The 24,029-nt window shown below is 36.6% G+C and overlaps 3 protein-coding genes across 3 annotated transcripts; 1 reads left to right on the top strand and 2 right to left on the bottom strand.

Annotated features, from left to right (window-relative positions):
• The first annotated feature begins 1,626 nt into the window (after positions 1–1,626).
• On the top strand, positions 1,627–16,254 carry LOC121268349 (TBCC domain-containing protein 1-like). The gene is made up of 9 exons (XM_041172573.1): positions 1,627–2,232; positions 3,862–4,002; positions 10,892–11,272; positions 11,498–11,602; positions 12,649–12,789; positions 13,647–13,850; positions 14,151–14,243; positions 14,352–14,463; positions 15,883–16,254. The coding sequence occupies exons 1-9, from the start codon at positions 1,735–1,737 to the stop codon at positions 15,924–15,926; spliced, it is 1,719 nt and encodes a 572-aa protein (XP_041028507.1). The 5' UTR covers positions 1,627–1,734; the 3' UTR covers positions 15,927–16,254.
• Positions 16,255–16,859: 605 nt separating this feature from the next.
• LOC121268347 (rhodanese-like domain-containing protein 9, chloroplastic) lies at positions 16,860–19,233 on the bottom strand. Its single transcript, XM_041172572.1, has 6 exons — positions 19,072–19,233; positions 18,088–18,338; positions 17,694–17,844; positions 17,467–17,552; positions 17,277–17,381; positions 16,860–17,178 (listed from the first exon to the last, which is right to left on the bottom strand). Exons 1-6 carry the CDS (start codon positions 19,110–19,112, stop codon positions 17,108–17,110), a joined length of 705 nt encoding a protein of 234 aa, XP_041028506.1. The 5' UTR covers positions 19,113–19,233; the 3' UTR covers positions 16,860–17,107.
• A 1,810-nt stretch (positions 19,234–21,043) lies between these two features.
• On the bottom strand, positions 21,044–23,911 carry LOC121268346 (outer envelope pore protein 16-3, chloroplastic/mitochondrial). Its single transcript, XM_041172571.1, has 3 exons — positions 23,750–23,911; positions 22,523–22,879; positions 21,044–21,402 (listed from the first exon to the last, which is right to left on the bottom strand). Exons 2-3 carry the CDS (start codon positions 22,857–22,859, stop codon positions 21,257–21,259), a joined length of 483 nt encoding a protein of 160 aa, XP_041028505.1. The 5' UTR covers positions 22,860–22,879; positions 23,750–23,911; the 3' UTR covers positions 21,044–21,256.
• Between the last annotated feature and the right edge of the window lie 118 nt (positions 23,912–24,029).

Raw genomic sequence — 24,029 nt, 5'->3', positions numbered from 1 at the left:
ATTGATACGGATGGATATAGCATGTTAGTTTGTATAGTCACTTTTATTATAAAATAAATTCAAATGAAGTTGTATTAATTTATAATTTTACTTTTATATGATCTTTTTGTATCTATAATACTTCTCATCTTTAAATCCTTTACAATCTAACATATCATAATATCTATAAATAGTAGATCTAACATACAATCTTTTACAATTTTTATAATGTTGTTGTTTATAAAAAAGAGAAATAATATTTACAATTATGAAATGTGCAAGCGCCGCGTATTCATTTAAAAAAAAATTAACAAATATGAAATTCATATCAAAAAATTAATTATTTAATAATTGATCTTATTCTTTTAAAAAATATGTGTGACTGTGATATTTACATAACCTATTATTTATCTAGCATTACTCATAAAAAAAAATATTAGATGCTTTCAATTATTTCAAACAAATCTAACATCGGCCCAATCACGTGGCTTGGATACTCTCAGCCCAATTTATTTTAGGCCTACTATAGACTTGCACCATATACGAAATGGGGGAGTTGCAAGATATGTGATGGTTATATGTAATGTTACTCGTTATTGATTTTATTATCCTCTTCTTATTATTTTATAACGTGATATTAAATAATTTAAAATAATTTATTATATTTAATTTGTGAGTTTATCGCTTGATACCACATCAGTAAATATTGTGAGAATAATGATAAATATATTTTTCCTAGTACTAAATATATGATTGAGAGAATTTTCCTTAATTAATAAAAAATAACCTTCGGTTGGCTCTATTAAATAATAAAAAATTATATTCATTATCCTTGCATCACATATTACACATAATTTTTTTTCCTAAATGTATAATGTATGGATGATGAGTAGAATAATTCATTTAGTTTAGCAATAATAAAACAAAATAAAAACAAAAAAATCAAAGTGTTGTGTGGTGTAGATATGATGAGTAGAAGGGCTCTTGAATAATTAATAAATCATGAAATTATTGTCTTTGTCTTGAAATAAATATGTAATTAATAATTTTTTATTTGTAATTATATTAACGAATCTAATGCATTTTAACTATTTTTATCAATTATGTAAATGAAAATAATCAAACTTAAGATAAAGGAAAGAAAATTTCAATAAATTTATTAACCTAAATTGGTTTAATTTTATCTTAAGTTCCAATGTATTTTCGAGAAATTGATATGATAAAAATAAATTTATAAATTAATATTATTTAATAGAAAAATATTAAATATATTTAAAAAAACTTATTTTTTTAAATTTCGATTATTAATATGTTGAAAATAGTAAGATTTGAAATTTTTAAAAAAATAAGTTTTATAAATAAAATTATAAATAAAAATTTCGAGAAATTGATATGATAAAAATAAATTTATAAATTAATATTATTTAATAGAAAAATATTAAATATATTTAAAAAAACTTATTTTTTAAATTTCGATTATTAATATGTTGAAAATAGTAAGATTTGAAATTTAAAAAAAAAATAAGTTTTATAAATAAAAATATAAGTACATTCAACACTACACGTTCGTTTATCATCTTCCTTGACTTCCATTTCTGATCTCTCCCATCATCAAATAGCACAAGGCCACGCAGTCACCACCCTGGACTTCCACACATCCAATCCCCCCCCCCCCCCCCTCTCTCTTTGTCTCAACTTTCATCTCTCTCGAAGATCTGCAACACTGCAACTCCAGGCTCTCTCTCCTCCCAAGCCATGAGCGACCCCATTGAGACATTGATATCTTCATCGTCTTCGGCAGGAGACCCGAATTCGAATCTGAACCCGATCTCTCTACTCCACCCCCGGCGGGAGCCTTTCGAGCATGGCCTGCTCCCAATCCCGAAGCTCTTTTTCACCGACCCGACCCAAACCCTAATCCCCATCAAGCAAACCCTCCTCTCCTCCTCTACGAACACTAGCCGAGTCGACTCCGCCGCCCTCGCCCAATCCCTCCAGATCTCCCCTGACCACGCCTGCCTCGTCCTCGACACCCTCGCCTCCGTCCTCCACTCCGACTCCGATCCGCTCGTCAGCTCCAAGCCCGACGAGATTAACTCCTCCGCCGACGTGCACGATCTGCTCCTCTTCCTTTACATCCAGTCCTACAAGAAATTGCTCCCGAGGACGCACAAGGACTCAGCCGCAGTCGCCGATGTCTGGCCCTCCACCTCCGCCTTCGATGGCTACTTGTCCGCTCTCTCGCCTCTTCAGGTGATTTTGGTCATCTTCATCAATCTTTTACAATGTGGGTCAAATTCGAAATGCATAATTCGCCCTTGACTACGTTCTCTTGGAACTTAGTTTTTGAATGCGCATTGGAAGCTAATTATTTGCGAGGAGCTTGCAATTTGTAATCGGTTTGTTACTTTAAAAAAAAAAAATTTGTAATCGGCTTGTTGGCTTTAGTGTTAATTTATCAGGAACGAATTCTGTGTCGGAACATTTTCATTGATCTTCTTTCAATTGATTTCCATTTCATTTTCTTCCGACCTTTTCATTGAACTTGTTTTCCCTATGTTTCTGAAATGTTGCTGTAAGTTTCCGTTAATTTTTTCAATTGGATTCAAAATGAATTTGCATGAATTTTCCTAGTTTCACCTTTATCAGTGAAAATGAAGTTTTGGTTTTTTTCATAGGCTGAAACATGATTTGAAGGTCCTGGCTACGCCATGCTTTCAATCTGGAAAGCTGCAGGGATGACATAAAGAGGGCGCCTTGCTGTGTTGCACTGAAAAGCAAGGACCTAAGAGAAGAGCGTCTTCTCTGAGGTTTCTTCAGGCCCATCAAACAAAACTGTTATTTATCTATGGAAATCCAAGTACTCAAAAAACACATTTTCTTAACATAGTATAAAAAATCATAAGAATTTATATTTCTCACCTAACTTAATACAAAATTTCAGTTTTTTGCAACCATGTCTGTTGAACCTAAGGGCTTTTTTGGGAAGTGAGATGATCTCATCTCATCTAAAAACTTCTCATAATTTTCTTCTCAAACATCATTCGAACAAATACACTTTTCAATTTCAAATATCCAATTTTTTCATCAAATCATTACTTTCCCAAACTTCTACACAAAACACAAAAAGCAATACAATTTTTTCAAATTTAAAAACAAAATAATATTAAAAAGATATATTATAACAATATTATAACTTTCTAATATTTTTATTCAATTTATTTCCTCTCATTTTCCAAAATCCAATAAAACATCTTAACTCAAATCATTTCACTACTATTCACAAAATTCACATCTCTTCTAATTACCCAAACATGCCCTAAGTCTGTGTGATGTACAGTTCCTAATTAACTATTGTCAGCCATTGTGTGTGGACTTACCAAGTTTTTTAACTGTTGAACCATATATGTTTAACCTAAGGCCTCGTTTGGTTACGCAGTTCAGATGAGATAAGATGAGATGTTTTGTTGAAAGTTGAATAAAATATTGTTATAATATTATTTTTTAATATTATGTTTGTTTTGAGATTTGAAAAAATTGAATTATTTATTATATTTTATATGGGAGTTTGAAAAAGTTGTAATAATTATATGAGATAAGATGGTTTGGTTTTGAGTAACCAAATCAACCCTAAGTTTTGTTCAATTAACAGCTCATGAATTCTGTAGCACATAACTCTGACTTGGTTTGTTTTACATATTTTGTGCTGAATACCTGGACTAAATCTCTTAGTATGCTAGATTTCACTCGTTTTTTCCTGTCATAGTTCTGATTCCATATTTAGTTGTTGGAAACTTTAATCGTCACTGGGACCTTTGATTTTAGTTATTTGACTTATTATAGTCAAATTTATTTAAAGCTTGGTGTTCCATCATATGGCAGCTTGTACGGAGCAACAGCCGCCGGTTTGTTCCATCACAAGCTGATGAAGAGGCTCATCAGTTGTCATATCTTCAAAAGCACTTGGCTAACATTCTCTCTCTCTTAGCTGAACCTGTGGAGGGGGAAGGCGAAGAATCTCTGGTTTGTAAAACTGTGGCCTTTTTGCAAACTTAGTTTGGTAGAGCTTTTGCATCTTCTTTGCTTTTTTATTCTCCTTGTATTCAGTACATAGTAAATTATGTTCATTAGACATAGAATTTACTGCTAGTTTTTTTATTTTACTTTTTGCCGTTGTCTCTTTCTCGATAATAGTTTCAGCTTGGACACAATTCTATACTTTCTTACATATTCTGTTGTGGAATTGGAGTTGAAATTCTTAAGCAGTTTATGGGACCGCTTTGAAGCCAAAAATCAAATATTCTACACATAATTGGGCCTGTGAGAAATAATCTAGTATCTTCTTAGAATCTCTGGGAAAGAACGTTGGAAGCTATAAGGAGTACAGTTTCTACAGTTTCTCATTTCATTATATCCATCAAGTTTTCTTGGCAATGACATAAACATGAATATTATGAATTTGCTCAATGGTTTGTTTACTTTTCTCTTAACTAATATCAGGTGGAAGTACCTGGGCCACTCCATTGCTGTACTTTGACATGACAGTTATTTTGCCAATTCCTTGCTAAACATGTAAACTGAAGGTCCGTAGTTCGATCCTGCGTGGGTTCAGTCATGCATTCTCTTTGCACCTGTAAATTCTTCAAACCGTTAGGAGGAATCTCTTAGCAAAACTCTTTAGTACACTTTTCTCTCCATACATTTTCCTCTGTTCTCATGCTCACACGTAATCCCATCTCCGGCGCTTCTCGCCATAGTTGATTCTCTCTTCATTTCCTTTCCTCTCTCTCTTTTGTTTCTTTTCTTGCTTCTGTTTACAAAGCTACCAAGATGGAAGGTGGTGGGAGTTTTATGGGAGTGAACAAAATGGGTCTCTCTAAGGAGTTGGTCATAGACTCTAAATATTTTACTCTCGTGAAAGAGGGGGGCAGTTTGGTTATTACAGAGAGGAGTTGGAGGGTGGTGGCTAAAGTGGTTCTAGGACCCTCATTCGTGCAGTGGCTGGCTAAGGCCATGGAAGCATGCTCAAAGGAAGAAAAAAGGGATTTTTACACCATAGTCCAGGAAGGCGGCCGCAACTTTATAGCACAACGTTGTTCGAATGATCGAGGTCGATATATGGCAGTGGTGAAATTTGTTGGTGGAGGAGGAGGAATTATCTTCGTTCCTGAGGAAGAGGGTAGTGGCTGGAATAGGATGGGGGAGGCGTTGCGGGACTTTTTCTTCGATAGGAGAAGCACCCACGACGACGGAAACACAAAGAGGAAGGTGGCCACGGCTCAGTCACAACATCATTCCTATAGGGAGGCACTGATGGTGGAGCATCCTCGCGTGTCTTGGAATGGGAATGACGGCATGCTAGGATGGAGAGGCGCGGCTACGGGACATGGCTTTGACAGAGAGTTGCGTCCAATACAGTAGCAAGGTGGTGGTAGCAGACAAGTAGGTGGTGTGGCAAAGGGGGAGACACTGAATTTCTTGTTGGAAGACCTGCAAAGCAAAATAGATTGGTTAATAAGCAAGGAGATAGGCTCGGACAGTAATGGGCCCTGTGTGGGCCTGGATGTGGGTGCTGAGCAAATTAGTGCTAGGCCTTAGGCAGATAGGCGTGAGCTCTCAAATGTTAGGCCTCATCTTGTGGGGAACTTAAGGGATAATTGGCTTATGGGGCGACCCACCACCAACGGTAACTCTACAACCTTGCCAAATAACGTATTGGAAGTACCGTGTTCAGTGGTGGGCCATGTGCCGGTGGTCCAGACAGCTCCGGCGACGGTAGTGGAGCAGATATTACCATCGCGCGAAGAGGAAAAAGAAGAAATTCTGCCACCGCCAACTTTATTCCCCGATTATTGTGCACAGAACCTGCCGATATTCAACATGGAAACAACACCTTCCTAGATGGAGGCCTCATTTGCTTCTGTCGAGCATCTTGAGGTGTTATTGAAAGGTGGGGACGAGAGGAGTTTGGATTTCGTGGAGGACAGGGTCATGGGGCTACCTCAGAGGTTAGTGATGATGTAGTTTTGGTTCCTGACACCATGTGATTACCCATCTCTCTGATAATGTGGAGATCAATGTGGGTACTGTGGTCGAATGGGATGGACGTAACTTGTTTGGGGGGAGGGAGATGCTGGTGAAAGGGATCCATTTCCACTGAACTGTCTGTTACCAAATGAGTTCGAGTTCTCTAACTGGGTGCTCAAAAAGGTGAAGGATATCCAACATGTTGTGGGAATGGAGTGTGTGGGTTACGAAGAGCAGCTTATGGCCCTTCTCACGACCATTGAGGTGAGTCATTCTTAGTCCTAGAAAGCTAGATCCAAGAAATAGAGGGAGCTTAATAGACTTAAATGGTCATTGAATGAGGGTAGCTCAAGTCGTGATAGGTCCAAAGGGAAGGGTACTGTTGTTTCTTTATGAAGCCAAAAATTGTGTTTTGGAACGTTCGCGGGCTGAATGAGGTTAATAAGCGCCTTCGTATAAAAAACTTGCTTCGGGAATGGGAGATAGATATTGTTTGTTTGCAAGAAACTAAGTTAAAATTGGTGACCAGAAAACTAGTGAGAAGTGTGTGGAGTTTTTCGTATGTAGATTGGGTTTATCTGGCTTCGAATGGGGCACCGGGTGGTATTATTGTAATGTGGGATAAAAGGGTGGTGGAGAAAATGGAGGAGTTTGTAGGGGAATACACAGTGGCCTGTTCCTTTAAGATGGTGGAGGATAATTTCTTGTGGGCTTTTGCAGGTATATATGGACCGAATGTTGACAACATCAGAAGTCGTTTGTGGGAAGAACTTGCTGGAATACATAGCTGGTGGGACCTCCCTTGGTGCATAGGTGGTGATTTTAACATAATAAGGTTCCCTAGCAAAAGATCTGGAGACAGTCGTCTATGCCCAGCTATGACAGATTTTTCAGATTGCATTTTTTACCTGAACCTGGTGGATCTCCCATTAATAGGTGGTCCCTTTACCTGGTCTAATAGTCAGACATGGTCTCGGCTAGACATATTCCTAATATCACTGGATTGAGAGTCATTATCTGGAGGTATGTTAGAAGAGATTGTCGTGCCTCTGCTCGGATCACTTTCCCATTTTGTTGGATGGATGCGGTATTCAAGGAGGTCGTCGTTATTTTAAGTTAAAAAACATGTGGCTTAAAGGCGAAGGCTTCGTGGACAGGGTAAGGCATTGGTGGTCAACTTATTAGTTCCATGGTACCCCCTTTCATATTCTTGCAGGCAAACTAAAAGCTTTAAAGAATGATTATCTTTCGAATTTTCAAACATTTGGTGACATGGGGGAGCAAAAGAAAACCATGATGGAGGAATTATAGAATCTTGAGAGGATTACTGACGATAGAGTCCTCAACTCGGAGGAAGTCTCACGTAAGGCAGAGTTGGCCTCGGAGTTGGAAAGATTATTATCTTTAGAGATCTCTTGGTGGCAGAAGTTAAGAGCACTTTGGTTGAAAGAACGGGATCGAAACACAAAATTCTTCCATCGAGTGGCTAATTCTCATAGGAGAAATTATACCATTGAGATACTGAAAATCAATGGTAGAGACTGCATGGAAGCTTCTGTGATCTGGGAACATGTGGTGAGTTTCTTTGAACATTTATTTATAGAAGGAGAGGGATGGAGACCAAAATTAGATGGACTCAGTTTTTATTCTATTGAGCCATAGACTGCGTCTTGGTTAGAAAGATCTTTTGAGGAAGAGGAGGTATATGATGTGGTCAGAAGAATGGTGAAAGATAAAGCACTAGGTCCAAACAGCTTTTCGATGGGGTTTTTTCAAACATGTTGGGAGGTAGTGAAAGAGGACATTATGAATGTGTTCCAGGAATTATTCTTGGCTGGGAAGTTCAAGAAAAGTTTGAAATTTACTTTTATTGCTTTGATCCAGAAGAAGACCGGAGCATCGGAAGTGAAGGACTTTAGGCCCATTAGCCTTATAAACAGGGTATACAAAATCATTTCCAATGTGCTTGCAAATAGGCTAGGGGTAGTCATAGGTAAGATAATTTCAAAACCACAAAATGCTTTTGTAAGGGGTTGCCGAATCCTGGATTCTGTCCTAAAAGCATTACCATTGGATTATGCATATGCAAATGTAAAATTTGCATAATATGACATGATTTTACATTTGGCTATTCCACTCAAAACTTATTCACGCATTAGATTATCCATCTATTAGTTAAAATAATAATAAAATATTCTAAATTTAATAATATTTTTTTCTCAATTTTTTTTGTTTTATTAATTTTTTTTTTCTAAATTAAGAGCTACATGAAAATATTAATGTTTTACAATATTAATTTTTTTGTTCTGTGTCAATATGTTTTACAATATTAATTTTTTTGTTCTGTGTCAATACTTGTTCATTTACTGGGCTTGATGCACTTTGTATAGAGGCTGGACTGGAAAAGCAACTAATTCACATTGGAAAAATGAGGGAAGAGGGAGAGGAAGAAAATAATAAACAAACATTTGGTTGAGTTACAGTATCAAGTCAAATATGACCGAAGGAGTTGAACCACTGCAGCTAAAAGCCATTTGATTTTACACTTGCATAATTCAATGCAGCCGCTTTTCATGTTTTATTGGCCATTTGAGCTTTTGCATTTGCATTTGGATATTCCAATGCGAATGCTCTAATAGCCAATGAATGTCTGGATGGTAGATTAAAATTTGGTATTGCAGGGATTATCTGTAAGCTTGATATGAAAAATGCATATGATCATGTAAACTGGGACTTCCTCCTTTATTAATTGAAGAGATGTGGCTTTGTGGAGAAATGATGTGTGTGGATCAAATGGTGCATTTCAACGGCAAGATTCTCAGTTCTGATCAATGGCAGCCCAGTGGGTTTTTTCAACAGCTCTCGAGGCCTAAGACAGGGAGATCCCCCTGTCCCCTCTTCTTTTTGTTGTCATCATGGAGGTACTGAGGAGGATGTTATCGGCTGCGGTTAGTAACGGTTTTATGGCTGGATTTTTAGTGGGTGATTCGAATAGGGGCCTTATCTTGGTTTCCTACTTACTATTTGCAGATGACACTAATTTTCTGCGAGGCAGAGCAAGACCAACTTAGGGCACTGAAGACGCTTCTTCTATGCTTCAATCGATAAATTAGAGTTGGTGCCAGTTGGGAACGTTAGTACTACTCGGCAATTGACCAGCACACTTGGGTGTAAGGTCGCTTATCTTCCTATGACATATTTGGGATTACCGTTGGGGGTTGCATCAAGGGCCTTATCTATTTGGGATGCAGTTATTGAGAAAATAGAATGAAAATTGGCATGGTGGAAGAGATTGTATTTGTCGAAAGGAGGTCGGGTGACTTTTATCAAGAGTACTCTCTCTAACTTACCAACTTATTTTCTGTCTTTATTTCCAATTTCAGCTTGCGTGGCGGCACGGATTGAAAAACTCTATCGTGATTTCTTAAGGAGTGGGATGGGAGATGAATTCAAGTTTCAGCTGGTCAATTGGGATAGGGTGTGCAGACCAATTCCGTCAGGTGGGCTGGGTATAAAGAACTTGAGAACGTTTAATCGGGCACTTCTTGGGAAATGGTTTTGGAGATACAATATGGAACCATAAGCCCTCTGTAAATTAGCGGTTGATTTATTGGGGGGGGGGGGTGGTGTACTAAAGAGGGGAATGAGTCCTATGGTGTGGGGGTTTGGTAGCAAATAAGACGAGGGTGGGAGGTGTTTACTCGCCATACTAAATTTATGGTGGGGGAGGGTACTCGTATAAAATTTTGGAGGGACATTTGGTGTGGGGAGGAGGCTCTAAAGGACTCTTTCCCATCCATTTCCCGAGTGGCATGTGGTCAAGAAGTTTCTGTGGCAGACCTCATGGTTCGTTCAAGGGACCAAGTCCAATGGAATGTCACCTTTAGTAGAGCAGCCCAAGATTGAGAAATAGACAGTTTCGAGGCTTTTTTCAGCCTAATGTACTCTACAAAGCTGAATGGACTGCTCGACGATAAGCTGTGGTGGACATCTGCAAGTAATGTACTTTCTCTGTTCGCTCCTTCTATAAGTCCCTTACACTTCTACCAAATACTCATTTCCCATGGAGAAGACTGTGGAGGAACAAGGCGCCTCCCAAAGCACTCTTCTTCACTTGGATAGCGGCCAAAATTTGACTACTGATAATCTGCGAAAGTGTTAGGTAATTATTTCAGATTGGTGTTGTATGTGCAAGAAAGCTGGCGAGACAGTAGATCATCTCTTGCTACATTGTGAGATAGCTAGAGCCGTGTGCAGCGAAATGTTCAGTTGAATAGGGTTAAACTAGGTGATGCTTGCTACAGTGGTTTAGTTATTGGTCAGTTGGGTGATGTCGGGTGGTGCTCCACAAATTAAAGTTGTGTGGAAGATGGTCCCTATCTGCATTATGTGGTGCATATGGCGAGAGCGTAACGAGCGGACATTCGAAAATAAGGAGTGGACACTAGAGGAGCTTCGAGCTTTATTTTTCCACACCTTACTTCTTTGGGCTATAGCTGTAGATTTTAATGGCTTAAATGTTCATGATTTTCTTGTTTCTTCTATGGTGACCTAGATAGGTCTTATCTCTTGTATACCATCTTGTGTACTTGAGCTATGCCTATCCTTTTTAATGCTACCATTTATAAAAAAAAAACATATTGTTTATTTGTTGGGCTTCACCAATGTTTATGTGGATGGAACCATTACCTTTTCTATTATTGAAAACAATGCACTACAGGGTTATCATTTAATTTGACTACCAAATCCAAATTATTTAAATATTGAACTTCGCTTTCACTTGCTAATTATCATTGATGTTTGTCTTTCATTCTATTGTTTTGTCTGTGTTTGTTAGCATTCCTCTGGCCTCCTTATAATTTGCTAATTTACTCGATTGTTTTAGGTTTTGACTATGGATAGATTTGAGCACCTTGGGTTTCTGATTCAATTTGGTGATAAGGGACCTGAAGAAACTCAGCTGAGTCAACATGCTCCATTTTTTGCAAATTCAGATCCTGACATGCCTGCTGTACCTGTTCCTGCAGCACAAGTTCACGATTGGCTTCTACAGAATATAGCTTCTGCTTTGGAACATATTTCAGAAAGGGCTTCTCTTAAAGAAAATGGCCCAGCTAGTGCCTCTGATCAGGATGTTTCTATGGCAGATGCCTGCACAACTTCAATCAAGGCCTCACCAAGTGCTAGGGGTCCTAGTTTTATTGAAGGGATCTCCAAATCATCACTTGTAAAGCAAGCATCTGATCTTAAAGGTTCTTCTGTAAAGGTTTGTATACGGCAGATATCTGTGTTTGCTCGCATACAGTTTAGACAATAAATAGTATGTGTTGCCTACTAACAGATCCTACATCGTCATCTATACGAACATAATTTAATATCTGCGCATACAATTGTGATAATTCACTTGTGTCCCCATTCCTCAAGAACTATTTTATTATTATTATTATTTTTTGTATTGACCTGCATCTAACATAGTAGTATACCATTGCAGGTCCTAAATTGTCACGATTCTGTCATTTACATCTTAGCACCTTTGAGATATGCCACTGTTTACGGTTGCTCTGACACTACTATAGTTATTGGAGCCGTTGGGAAGGTAGTAACCAAGATTTTAGTACTTACTGGTTTATTACTTGATGTTTAGGGATGATCCAATTGATTGATTTTTTAAAAATTTATCATCCAATCTGAATGTTTGAAGTCTAGTGCTTGCTAGCACATTTTGGGTTCATGTCTTCTATTTAGTTTTCTGTTTGCATGAGTTCATTCACTTTGGCACTTTTTAATCTAGTGATTACCTCTGAAAAATGTCCATGGTATCATTAGATCTACACTTTGGCACTTTAGTAGTTGCGAAGGAAGAAGGTTGTGTGTCACTATGTCAGTTCTTGTAATTAGCTGGAATTGGATACACTGAATCGTTTGATGGTTGTAAATTCCATGTATCTGGCTTTTTATCACTTTCAGGTGTCTGAACTTCCAGCTAAGAAAAATGTGATAAGGTAGGTGGGCTGTTCTTTACCTTTCGCTACTGCGGTGGTCATATTATGAAGAGAATTTTAACAAACATCGGCACTGAAATCATCGAAGTATTCTCAACATTAAAGTGACTCAACGAAGTCAGATGAATGTTTTTTTATCAGTTATGAAAGTCAGATGCTATTTACATATCTAACAAGTGAATTATCCATTATGCGATCATTTATCTTTAGTTGTTTGAGATTAGAAAGTTTTGTTTGCTGTTTTGTCAGCTGTTATCCATTATTTATCAATTGTTTTATTATGTTGTCAAACAGATTAAAAATTTTCTTTCACTGCAGTTAGTATACTTGGTTGAAGCAGCATTGCTTCCTCTGAGAAATGATATATGTTTTCATTTTTGTATGTGTAGCATTTTTACTGGTATAAACATTTCAAAAACAATTACCGAGCGGATATTGTTTGGTTAAGTGATTACTAAGCCCCCATTTTGCCACCATGTTAACGCAGCTTGCATATCATGCATGCTTATGTCAAATGAGCTCTTGGAAATGAAAAGACGGGTTGCTAACTTAATTCATTGCAATTCTTATCAATTATGAATGGTGAACATCTGAATGGAAACTGACTTGAATGCATCTTAAATGATGTGGGCTTTTACAGGCTGTAAGGATTGAGCATTGTGAACGAGTTCATGTGATTACAGCAGCAAAACGAATCTGCATTGCAAACTGCAGAGAATGTGTGTTCTTTCTGGGGGTAAACCAGCAACCGCTTATTGTTGGTGATAACCATAAGCTTCAGGTGAGTGTCTCAAACTATTTACTTCAATCCCCCTATGCAGTTACCAGTCAGCACTGCTTGGCTATAATGTAGTGTTGACATTATAATATAAAATTGGCAAAGGTTCCCCGAGTGTGGTTGTGCATTTAGTCTATCATGATTGGATTTGAATAATTGAATTTATAATTAACTCACTGTAATTTTGTGTTTCTGATAATAGACAATCTTGGCGTTGTCCTCTGTTCTCAAAGGATTGTGGTTATACTTTTGAATGTATAGAGCTCTCTGAGATCTTTAGTTGATCAGATTTACTGTTTGATGTTTTTATTTTATCTCGCTGGATATGTGCTCAACAAGGGACCTTTGTATTCGCTGGATATTTTTTCTTCATTAAGTTGTCATTTTTATGACAAATTGGACAACTAGGTTGTCTGGAAAGCTTCAGTGTCAATTTTGTTTTAAATGAAATAGTCACTGTTCAAAAAATGAACAAGGCTTGGCACAAGTTTCCTTCATTCTTGACCCCTAGGGGTTGGCCTGAGTGGTAAAGGCCTTGGGGCTTGGGGGTGTATGCTTCACCCCAGGTCTAAGGTTCAAATTCTCTTGGGTGTAAACAATCTCTCTAGGGGCCATCGGACTGGGGGGTTTTCCCCTTGAATTACCTGAGGTGTACTTGCAAGAAACTCCTTGCCAAGGGCCTGTGTACCCCCGGAATTAGTCAAGACGCTGTTCCCAAACACCTGGTGCCAATAAAAAAAAAAAAGTTTCCTTCATTCTATGAAGCATTTTGTTAAGCAGTATTATAATGTGTTTTTGTATATAAGTAATATTAATATTTAACAATATCGTATATAATTTTCATTACCCTAATGTTTTAGGTGGCACCATACAATACATTTTACTCTCACTTGGAAGAGCACATGAATGAGGTTGGCGTCAGGGCTACAATTAATAGATGGGACGAGCCCCTGGCGCTAGGAATGGTTGATCCACATGATTCATTATCTCATCCTGCAGGTGTCTCTGATGTGCAGGCTGAATCAGCTACACGCCTGGACCCTGACCAGTTCACGAACTTTTTGGTATGTTTTATACTTTGCTTGTGCTAACTTGGGTGGGAAGTTTTTCAGTGCTTCATTTGTTGGTGTGTTGTGAGCAATTAAATAGTCTATGAAACCCAGTACATAGATTTCTGGACAGTATCTCTGTTTTAGTTTATTTTTATGTTCTTTTCTTGTGGGGTGTGTGCACGCGAGCCCATATTGACTTGGGCTTTTTTTTTTTTTTTTAATTTCTTGGGGGCTGGGGTTTTTTTTAGAGCTTTTTCCTCTTCTTGAACTTATTTATGGTGTATATGCCTCTTTTATTCATTGACACACTAGATTCCAGACTGGTTTGGATGTGAATCCTCTGGGTCTACGAAAGACAACCCATTCCCACTACCAGATGTTTATTTGATGGCTCAGCAGAGAAATGTATGTCCACTGAACCATGCTGATTAATTGAGATGTGACATTTTTATTATATTAACGGGGTTTGTTATGTATTGAGGGGTTTTGTAATTCTAATTGATGTTTTTCCAGCAAAAAAACTTGGGGGAGATCAAACAATTATTGAGGGAAGCACCCCTTGAAGAAAATCGGAAACGAGAGTTATCATCTGCACTTCATGTATATTTCAAAGACTGGTTATATGGTAATGATTTTCTCTTTCAGCTGTCTGTTTTATTGATACATGATCTAAAAGCTGCTTGAAAATTATATGCATTTGGAGTCTGGACCAGCCCATAAACCCATATTCATATAAATAACTCATTTTAATATAAGATGAGATTTTATTAAGATTTTTTTTATTGGCAAACATAAATTTTATTGGTGAGAAAGAAGCATTTAGCCATGGAAAAAAATCATTAATAACTGGAGAAATGAAAGCCGAGTACACAGAAAGTATTCAAGAGATCCACCAAACTAGCAAAGAAAAGGTGCTTGCAAGAGATCCACCCCAGTACAGAATTCTATTAGTCATCTTTTATTTCATTTGTAATGTAACTCTGTTAAATTTTTGTTGAGGTAGCTTTCACACTCTAGTGCTGGTTGTCTGATGTGCCTTTGGTTCTGAAAGGATTTTTGATAAGACAGTGCTAAAATATTCTTGAGGGTTTCTTTCTTCTTATTATCCACATTATTCATTAGGACTAGTTGGCTGTTGTCTGAATTTTATTAACTGTGATGTTATGTTGTTTATCCCTAAAAGAGTTCGGTCAATGTCTCTGGAGTCTTCCAAGACACCCCCATCTTCTACCATTAGGCAAGGAGTCATATAATTGGAAATAGTATTCCAGTCCCTGCTAATTGCTTATAAGACTCTCATTCACAAACCAAAGTTTAATAAAAAAGCGAGAAGTGGTTCTCATGAATAAAATTCCCAACTTCTCTTTGCTTCAGGGGATCATTGAGAAGCATGGAGTTGTGTAGTTACTCTGTATGTAAGGCAATTATTGAATTACTTTTAACACATTACTTGCAACATCGTGGGAAATTTTGGTCCAATGAAATTTCTGTCATACTAACTTTTGAATTCCTGTTTTATGGTGTTTCTATAAAAGAAATCCGACTCTCCATTCCTTTTGCTTTCCTTGCTGGGTGTGTCTAGCTTTAATCAATGCAAATACGAAGATAGCTTGCATGCTAGAATCTTCATGTTCTGGAGATATAAAATGTGTAACTTGAGGGTTTGACTAGAAATGTTACATGCTAGTCATCTTTTGGCTTTGATATTGCTTGGAAACAGACGTAGCTGAGGTGGGTCAGTTGCACCAGGCTTGCTTGTTTGGTGGTGGCCTAATCTTTTGATGGGGATAAATTTTCTGGTTCTACAGAATATTTTTTCTTCCACAGACTCCACACATTCTAGAGTTGTTGTCATTGTCTGAAAGCCAACACAAAAAGTGGTGCTGGATGAAATCCTTTTATTTTTGCAGTGTTTCTTTCCGTATATTATATGTTTCAGATGGTGAGGGTTGGGATCGGTCTCTTTGCAAATAATAATAAAACAACAATATTATCACCACATACTATTTAATGAGGTTTAACTATGTTGCATTTTTACCCACAGCTTCAGGAAACATCCGTCAACTTTACTGCCTACAAGGTGACTGATAAATTGTTATGATGCAATGTCACAATTAAGGATGTTACCGAAGTGAGATCTCTAGTTTTAATTTTCAACCGTCACCAAGTTCCTGTTCCCACTCCTGGTGGTACTGCAGGCAGCTGAGAATCAACTTTATTGTTCTTCAGAATGGTAATATAGCTATATATGCACTGAAACTGGTGCACAAAGTGGAATTGAAGATACATTTTCTAATCTCATTTGTAATGTTTAATTTTTGAAAAAAGAAAATCTGGCTGTAATATTCTGTTAACTAGGTTCACGGTGTTGTGAATTTTCTCTTGGTCTAGCATGCTGAATTTCTTTAGCTTTCAAGTTTTGCTCCCAATTTATTTAGTTTTTGAGTTCACTCTTCCCGAACAAATTTTCCGTGAATCTCAACTGGAATTTGCAGCTGGATATCGAACACTTGCTGTAATTCGTCCGAGATTGGGATGGAAAGGGGTGGGGTATGATGAGAGTTGGCATATCAACAAATTACGGATTGGTTCAAAGTAATTCTTAAATACACGATCTCCTTCGACAAAATCCTACATAAGGTAAACTTCAAAGGTTTATACTTATAAAATATCATATTTTCTGCCTTGAAATAGAAACTGGAGAAGGGTTCTGTTGCACTGAATGTATGTATCAACATTCTTGCTGCGCCAAGGTGTCAAAAAAAGAAACGCAAATGATCATACTTGCATATTAAATTTGTACTTCAAAATAAAATTATAAAATAGTTGTAATAAAGGTAGTATGATCCTGTTTTTGTTAGGTTTCATATCATAAAAAAAGAAGCTAAACTTCAAATGATTGTAATAGAAACTAGAGATGGCTCTGCTAAAGGGAATGTCGTGGCCAAGAACCTTAATGATCATAAAAGGGATCAGCAGGAGCATTATGCTACGGATTTGTGAGTCGTGGCTACATGTATATATGCATAGATTCAAGCGATTTCATTACCCCATTTTAACAAACATGGTTGGTTAGTAGCAGCATATAATGAGAAGGGGCTTGCAATTTTTACATCGAAAGCATACTAACCACGCATTAAAAATGGCGTTCTACTATTTTAATTTAGGCGACCATTACACGTATTAACAGACTTTCCTCCCACATGAACAATCTCCTTCATTTTAAAACTATTTGAGAGGTACTGCAAAGTCTTAGCTTTTTATGAAGCCTAGCTCACTGGTGCAATTTGGAACAGCTTCTCTGCTTGCTCGGGGAAGAAGGTAATGAATAGATATGCACCTGCACAATTTTTATTTTTTTTAGGTATGATTTTTATTTTTTGAGAGATGAAGCATATCAGCATGGTAGCCTCATGAGGCTTTTGAAGAAGAACTTACAGACAAGTACTGTTCCTAGTACAGCTGAGATTTTTCCCTGAACTGTAATCAATCCGCCTTTGCCCGCATCCTTTAATTCAGTGGTTCCGACAGAATCAAATGTTCCTGCAAACACAAATCCTTTCCTTTCTTTATCTACCCCTTACAGGATTAGCCAGATTCAGTAGAAGTGTTAGAATGAAATTTTAACCTGGTTTCACAGCTTGAAGGCCTGATGTTATGCATGCTATGTTTTGAAAACCAGCTTGCTCTAGCTCTTTTGCAGCAACAGCAGACCTTGACATTGAAAAGGAAACAGAACCCTGTCAAAAGGTTTCTAGATTAGGCAGAACATAACTCAATGTAAAGTAAAAAGAAATAAAATGGACGTACTCTCAAAGTCCCACTTTAGATTGTACCTAATGTATGGAAACTAACCTCAATCCCTCTTGACAGACTAGTAAGAGTTTGCTTCCTGGCGAAAATTGGCTCTTAACAGATTGCACAAAATCAGGGTTGAGTTTAGTGAATGGCAGCCCAAAGAACAACCCCGAAAAATTGTTGTGTACTGTCCTCTTTAGGATTGTACCTGCACCAAAATTGCCAGCTAAAGAAAATTATGGAACCCAAAAGACTCTGCAAATCTACAGAGGCATAGAGAAGGAATAAACAGTAAACGCTGTATTAACAAGAACAGACTTTTTTTTTTTTTTTTTTTTGAGTTGGGGAGGGGGTTTTCCAGACCTCCATTTTGAAGGTTGTAGGTTATGCCAATCAGGCCACAGGCCTTTGGCAACAGACACACAAACACACGCATAGGAAGAAAGCTTACCAAAATCATTATCTTGGTTTTCAATAAAAAGAGGCACATGATAACATGATTTTATATGAGCTCGGTCATATTGAGATTTGTCCCGCACATCCAGAATTGTATACTCCTCAACTGATATTAGTTTCTTTGCTTCTTCAGCATTCACATAACTCACTTCTGCTTTAATGTTCAAATTTTTCCGGTGAAGTAGTTTCCCCGGCATGGTCCTTCCAATATGAGTTTCGGATACCAAGCAAGATGTCCAAAAGCTTCTGAAAAACACAACTTTGATACCTTATTACCGTACTCATAGATCCAAATTGTTCTTCCTTGAAAGCAAAATAACCAAGATTAAAAGGCAAAACTTTCATCTTCTCTTCTTTTCTTTTCTGCTGTTGAATCTAACAACCAAGTGCTGAATTGGTTGGATAATGTGTAATTCATCGAAGTTCAATCTTTCTTATCAATTTAAGATTTCAAGACAAGTAGTAACATAACATCCTGGAAGAGCACATTTACCTCGAAGGAACTCGTGTGTAAGTGATTGAAACCTAGAATTTCCATTCTCGCTAAGCTCTATTCTCATGCCACGGTCAATATAATTATATCTAACTCGACTTTGAACATAGGGTTGACATATCTGTATCTAAAAAACCCACAAATTTCTCCGTAGCGCTCGGTTGGCATCAGAGAATTCCGAGCTAAAGAAACTAAAATAATTTTTAGATTCTCAATCTCCGCGTTGTCGAGAAGTTCATAAGAACGAAGAATTCACGTTAAGTTAGCTAAGCCAATAAACATTCAAACTCTGTTGTTTTTTCATTCCATAAGGGAAGGGAGAAACTCCCGTTAATTAACTTGAAATCTAACATCTTATTGCTATCTTCTGGAAATAGAAACTGAAACCAAATAATGGATAATAAAGTAGCTAAGCAAAGCCAGAACTTATGAATGTGGGTAGTCGTACATTTGAGTCAAGTAGCTAAGCAAGTGACCAGATTTTACCTTGTGGAAGACAGGGCCGAAGAAAACCCGATGCCTGCCATTCTAAGAGTTCTCTCTCTCTCTCTCTCTCTCTCTAACTTAACGGACTACAGAGTATAGATAACGGGTGACCCAAGAAATTTAGGAGGGACAATGGGTTCATGCCACGTGGCAGAAGAACTGGACTGGATATGTTGCATCAATCTTGGACGCCAATGGAAACAGTGGGAAAAACGATAGTGGTGACGACCAAGACGGAAGTGAAAATCCGTTTTTGACAGTTTCTGAGATTTGCATTTGTTTATTTCTTTTTAACTTATCATATGACATCTACAATCTCCATATAATATACTTATTAAAATAAATCATAGAGTAAATATATCAACACAATACATTTCACAATATATTTCACAATACATATTGTAAAATAAGAGTATTTTTATAAAATAATGTTAGTTTTATAAGATATTTTACAAAAATATCCTTCCTTTTAAAACATTATTGTGTAAAATATTGTGAAAAGTTATGTGTATCATTTTCATACATTTATAGGTTTGCCTTCTAATATTTGCGCCACGTAATTTCTTCACCCGTCAAAACCAATAATAATAATAATAATATAATAATAATAATCTAAAATGTAAACAGGCAAAATCTCTTTCGAGGGGTGGCTTCCCTTGCGATCCACCTCTTGCTGGCTTGGGTGGCAGTGGCCCATATCGACCCACCATTAGTGGGGCTAAGCGCCTACAATGTTAGAGTTAGAATGTCCAACCTTCGACTTCGACTCCGATTCGTATAGCCTCCGACTTCGACTTGTCAAAGCGAAGTCGGCTTTGGACTTTTGTGGCTTTTCTTTTAGTCTATTTGAACTTTCAATTTGACAATTTTAGACTCACTAATCGGATCTAGCCTTTCAGATTTTGGTTTTTTTTTTAAAAAATAGTTTTTCAATTTCAATTTTATTAAAACATAACAAAAATTAAAAAAATAAATCCGACTCCAATTCGTATAGCCTCTTATCCGACTCCGACTTCGACTTGTTAGAGCGGAGTTGGATTTGGACTTTTGTGGCTTTTTTTTAGCCTATTTGAACATTCAATTTGACAATTTTAGGCTCTCACTAATTGGATCTGACCTTTCAGATTTCAATTTTTTTAAAAAAGTAGTTTTTCAATTTCAATTTTATTAAAATATAACAAAAAGTGAAAAAATAAATCATTGTAAAAATTAATATTATTATACATTAGTACTATATGTTATTATAATTTTATATATTTGTGTTTATATATAATACATTAGTATTAAATGTTATTATATATTAGTTATTATATAATTATTATTACATGTTATTATACATTAGTGTTTATACAATGATACATTAGTGATCATACATTAATTGTTATTATACATTAGTGTTACATGGTAGTAATAGTTAATTTAGTCAATTTATATTACAGTACAAGTATATTATTTTATAATAATTTGTTCATATTAGTATATTATTAAATTTAAGTGACTATATAAGTTATAGTTATACAAAATATATATATAATTAATATATAAAACATGCATATATTCTTATAAAATATATACGATATCGAAGTTGGACAATCGAAGTCGGAGTCAGTACATTGCTACCTCCGACTTGTATTCGCAAGCCATCTCAACTCATTTCAATTCATCTCATCTCAACTCATCTCATCTCACTACTATTCATCAACTTTAACTCACAAATCTCACCACTACTCACAATCCATCTTAACTCATCTCAACTCATCTTCGAATCTAAACGACACCTAAAAATACTCCATCTCCAACTCTAACTTATTGGAATCGGAGCAGAGCTAGAGCAGAGTCAGGGGCGGAGTTGAATTTTTAAAATTTTGCTGAGCCTTAACCATGAGGTGCTCATTCCGTCAAAAGGGAAGCTGCCTCTGGGGTGGTTTGTTTTTCTAACAGAACTGCTCTCAAATCAGAATTAACATCTACCTTAACTTCGACAACATCGCAAAGCCTATTTATTACATTATTGGTTCAAAATAAAACCTTGGAAAAAAAAAAAAAAAAAAAGCAGGGAAAGATATCCGAGGAGAGTATGATCAACATCTCTGAAAACAGACATACAACCAGTTCAGTAAACAGTGATGATTTTCTCCAGTAAGATGCCAATTTCTTCTTTGACAACGGCAGCAATGAAAATTTATCAATCGACGGTGGATCTTTTCTTGGTGGTGTAAGGGTAGTATTCCTTGCCATTATCAATTCTTGTAGTCTGACCGCCAGCATCAATTAAAGCAGAAGTGACTGCCAATGCTGTTCCAGCAGAAATTGCTGTTTTAATGCTCCTTCCTGTAAAATGACAGTACGTTAACCATTAATCTTGACAACAATGCCTGTTGAAGATAACAAGCTAAAATAAAACACTAAATTAAAAATTCAATATCCTGATGCAATCACCTATAAAGGGGACGTCACCTCCACACCTTACAAGTAGAATGAATAGCCCATCAACCAACTTAATTGATGAAAAATTTTACTCATCATACTTACACCACACATCTACTTTGATTTTTTATCTTTTATAATTTTTTTCCCTTAGCAAGTATGTAATGTAGGGATAATAAGTAAAAGAACTCAATTATTTTAGTAGGAATAAAATTTAAAAAATAAATAAAAAAATAAAACATATGTGGTGTATGGTGTAGGAGGATGTGTAGCAAAAAACCCATAATTGATATATGATTGACATAGATGCTTAATGAAGGGAATAAACGTGTTTGAGCTAATGTGAGTCAAGTCTGAATCTGATCCCTGTATAGGGCATGTAAACTCAAATCTGCACACTCTATGAGCATAACTTTGCATTGGAGGCCGAAAGGAAGAGAAAATTTCTATGCCAGGTACATTAGACAAGCCAATATAACATGATTTGAAATGTTCTTTTTCATCATGAAATTTATCATTTGCAATTACACTAGCTGATGTGAATCATATAATGCATTATAAGTGACTTTTCACAAGTAGTCGTCATGCGAAACCACTTAAAATGAACCACAACATGTGTGATAACAAATCCACAATGAAGACTAGCATTGCTTATACAAATTTTTTACATCATCATCATAATATGAACCAAATTTGTATTGATGTTTGCAACTTGCAACTAGTTTGACAGTCACAATCTTTGCAAAACAAGACATACCACGTAAATGACTCAAGAAATAACCTCATATCTTAAATTTTGAATTGGAAATGAAAAAGAGAACCCAAGGAAAAATAAAGACAAAGAAATGCAAGTCACATTATCATCATCTAATACAGTAACTGATAAATGTAGATCAAATCAAATGTGGTCACATGTCCTAACTCCAGCTGTCACCAAACCATACCAATTATCACATATTAAAACTCTCCAGCTGATAATGAAACTCAATGCAGGAAAAAAATACAAATCAATATAAATACTCACCTTTGAAACCTAGAACAGTTGCGCCAGCCACAAAACCGCCAACAGCTCCATTGACAAAGTCTCTCTTCATCCTGTAATTCTGCACAAGCTGCTCAACACCAATGTAAACTCCCCCAATTGCAGCAAATGTCACCCCATAGTTACCCATCATCTTCAGGGTTCTTATAAGCCCCGGAAGAGCAATGTTTCTCTCAACACGAGGCACATCATACCATGTGGCAGCAATGGTCCCAAAAATAGTCCCGGCAGCAAAACCTGTTGTTGCACCTTTCATTGTCTTCATCAGTGGACTATCCTCTTCCTCCAAATACCTACGTTCTGCAGGGTCAATATCCATGGCTTTCTTCTAACTGCCAACTGGGTAGAAACCAAAGTTTCAGACAAATGAACAATCAGTACTCATACAACATTTATCACCTGAAAGACAACAGTTGCACTCTAGACCCTAGACCACCAACACGTTTCTCTCCATTTAATCAAAAGCTTCTCTGGCTCCATTTATTTAAAAAAAAAAAAAAATCCTCCACACCTTTTTCAACAGAAAAATATTTTCGCATAAAAAAATAATTTTGTTCTAGTCCCCATTTTCCTTGAGTGCATTTGATCATACGCTTCGTTAATGGCTTCACGTATAAGTAACTCAAGGCATTTAAATTTCACTTTTCTCTGTGTCAACACAACTTTTATGCGGAAAAAAAAACACGATGTTAGGAAAAATCAATTTCCCAGCAACTCTCACTAAAACAACTGGAACAGAAATGAAACGTGGATAGAAGTTATCTACTTTCTCAATATTCAACTCTTACAAATCGAGAAGAAGATGGGGGAATAAAGGTGGAAAAAACCTTCGAATAACGTTTTGCAAGAACTTTTATGTGAAAAAAAAAAAAGAAGAAGAAAAAAACATTTTTCTTATGCGAAGAGCAGCGAACAAAAAAGTAAATTGAGGACCCAAACAAACTGCAGTAACGCAAACGACGTAACTGCAACAAAACTAAGCATTCGATCGCGTTATTTGGAACAAATAAGAAGAAATACGAATTTAGATCCAATCTCCGCTCACTTGAAACACACAAACGAGGATCGGTAATTATTATTCAAATTTAGGATTGGTTAATTCAAACCCTAGATATATACGCATGAAATTACAATGGATTTGAAGCGAAGAACCTCTGGATTGTTAGCCGGGATACAATCCAAGAAGTGTAAAGGAAATAGAAGGCTTACCTTTCCGAGTGTCGGACGCAATACACAATGGGCGAGAGAAAGATATTGTCAGTCGGGTGGACTCGCTTCACATAAAATGCTCCTCCAAGTGATCAGCTGCAGCCTCGCACAGCTTCAATTCACCGATACCTCATGAATTGTCCATATTACCCTCACAAAAAAAAATGCTATTTTGTTTTTCCTTTCCTTTTTCACGAAAAGAAGGAAATGCCATTTTTCATAATTTTTTCCACTAAAATTTGTGCAATTAATATCAAATTTTAATTATTATTTTCTCCTT

Source organism: Juglans microcarpa x Juglans regia, chromosome 5S (assembly GCF_004785595.1).
Source record: "Juglans microcarpa x Juglans regia isolate MS1-56 chromosome 5S, Jm3101_v1.0, whole genome shotgun sequence".
Taxonomy (NCBI): Eukaryota; Viridiplantae; Streptophyta; class Magnoliopsida; order Fagales; family Juglandaceae; genus Juglans; species Juglans microcarpa x Juglans regia.
Note: the sequence above shows the minus strand (reverse complement) of the source record. Positions and strands in the feature narration are given on the sequence as shown.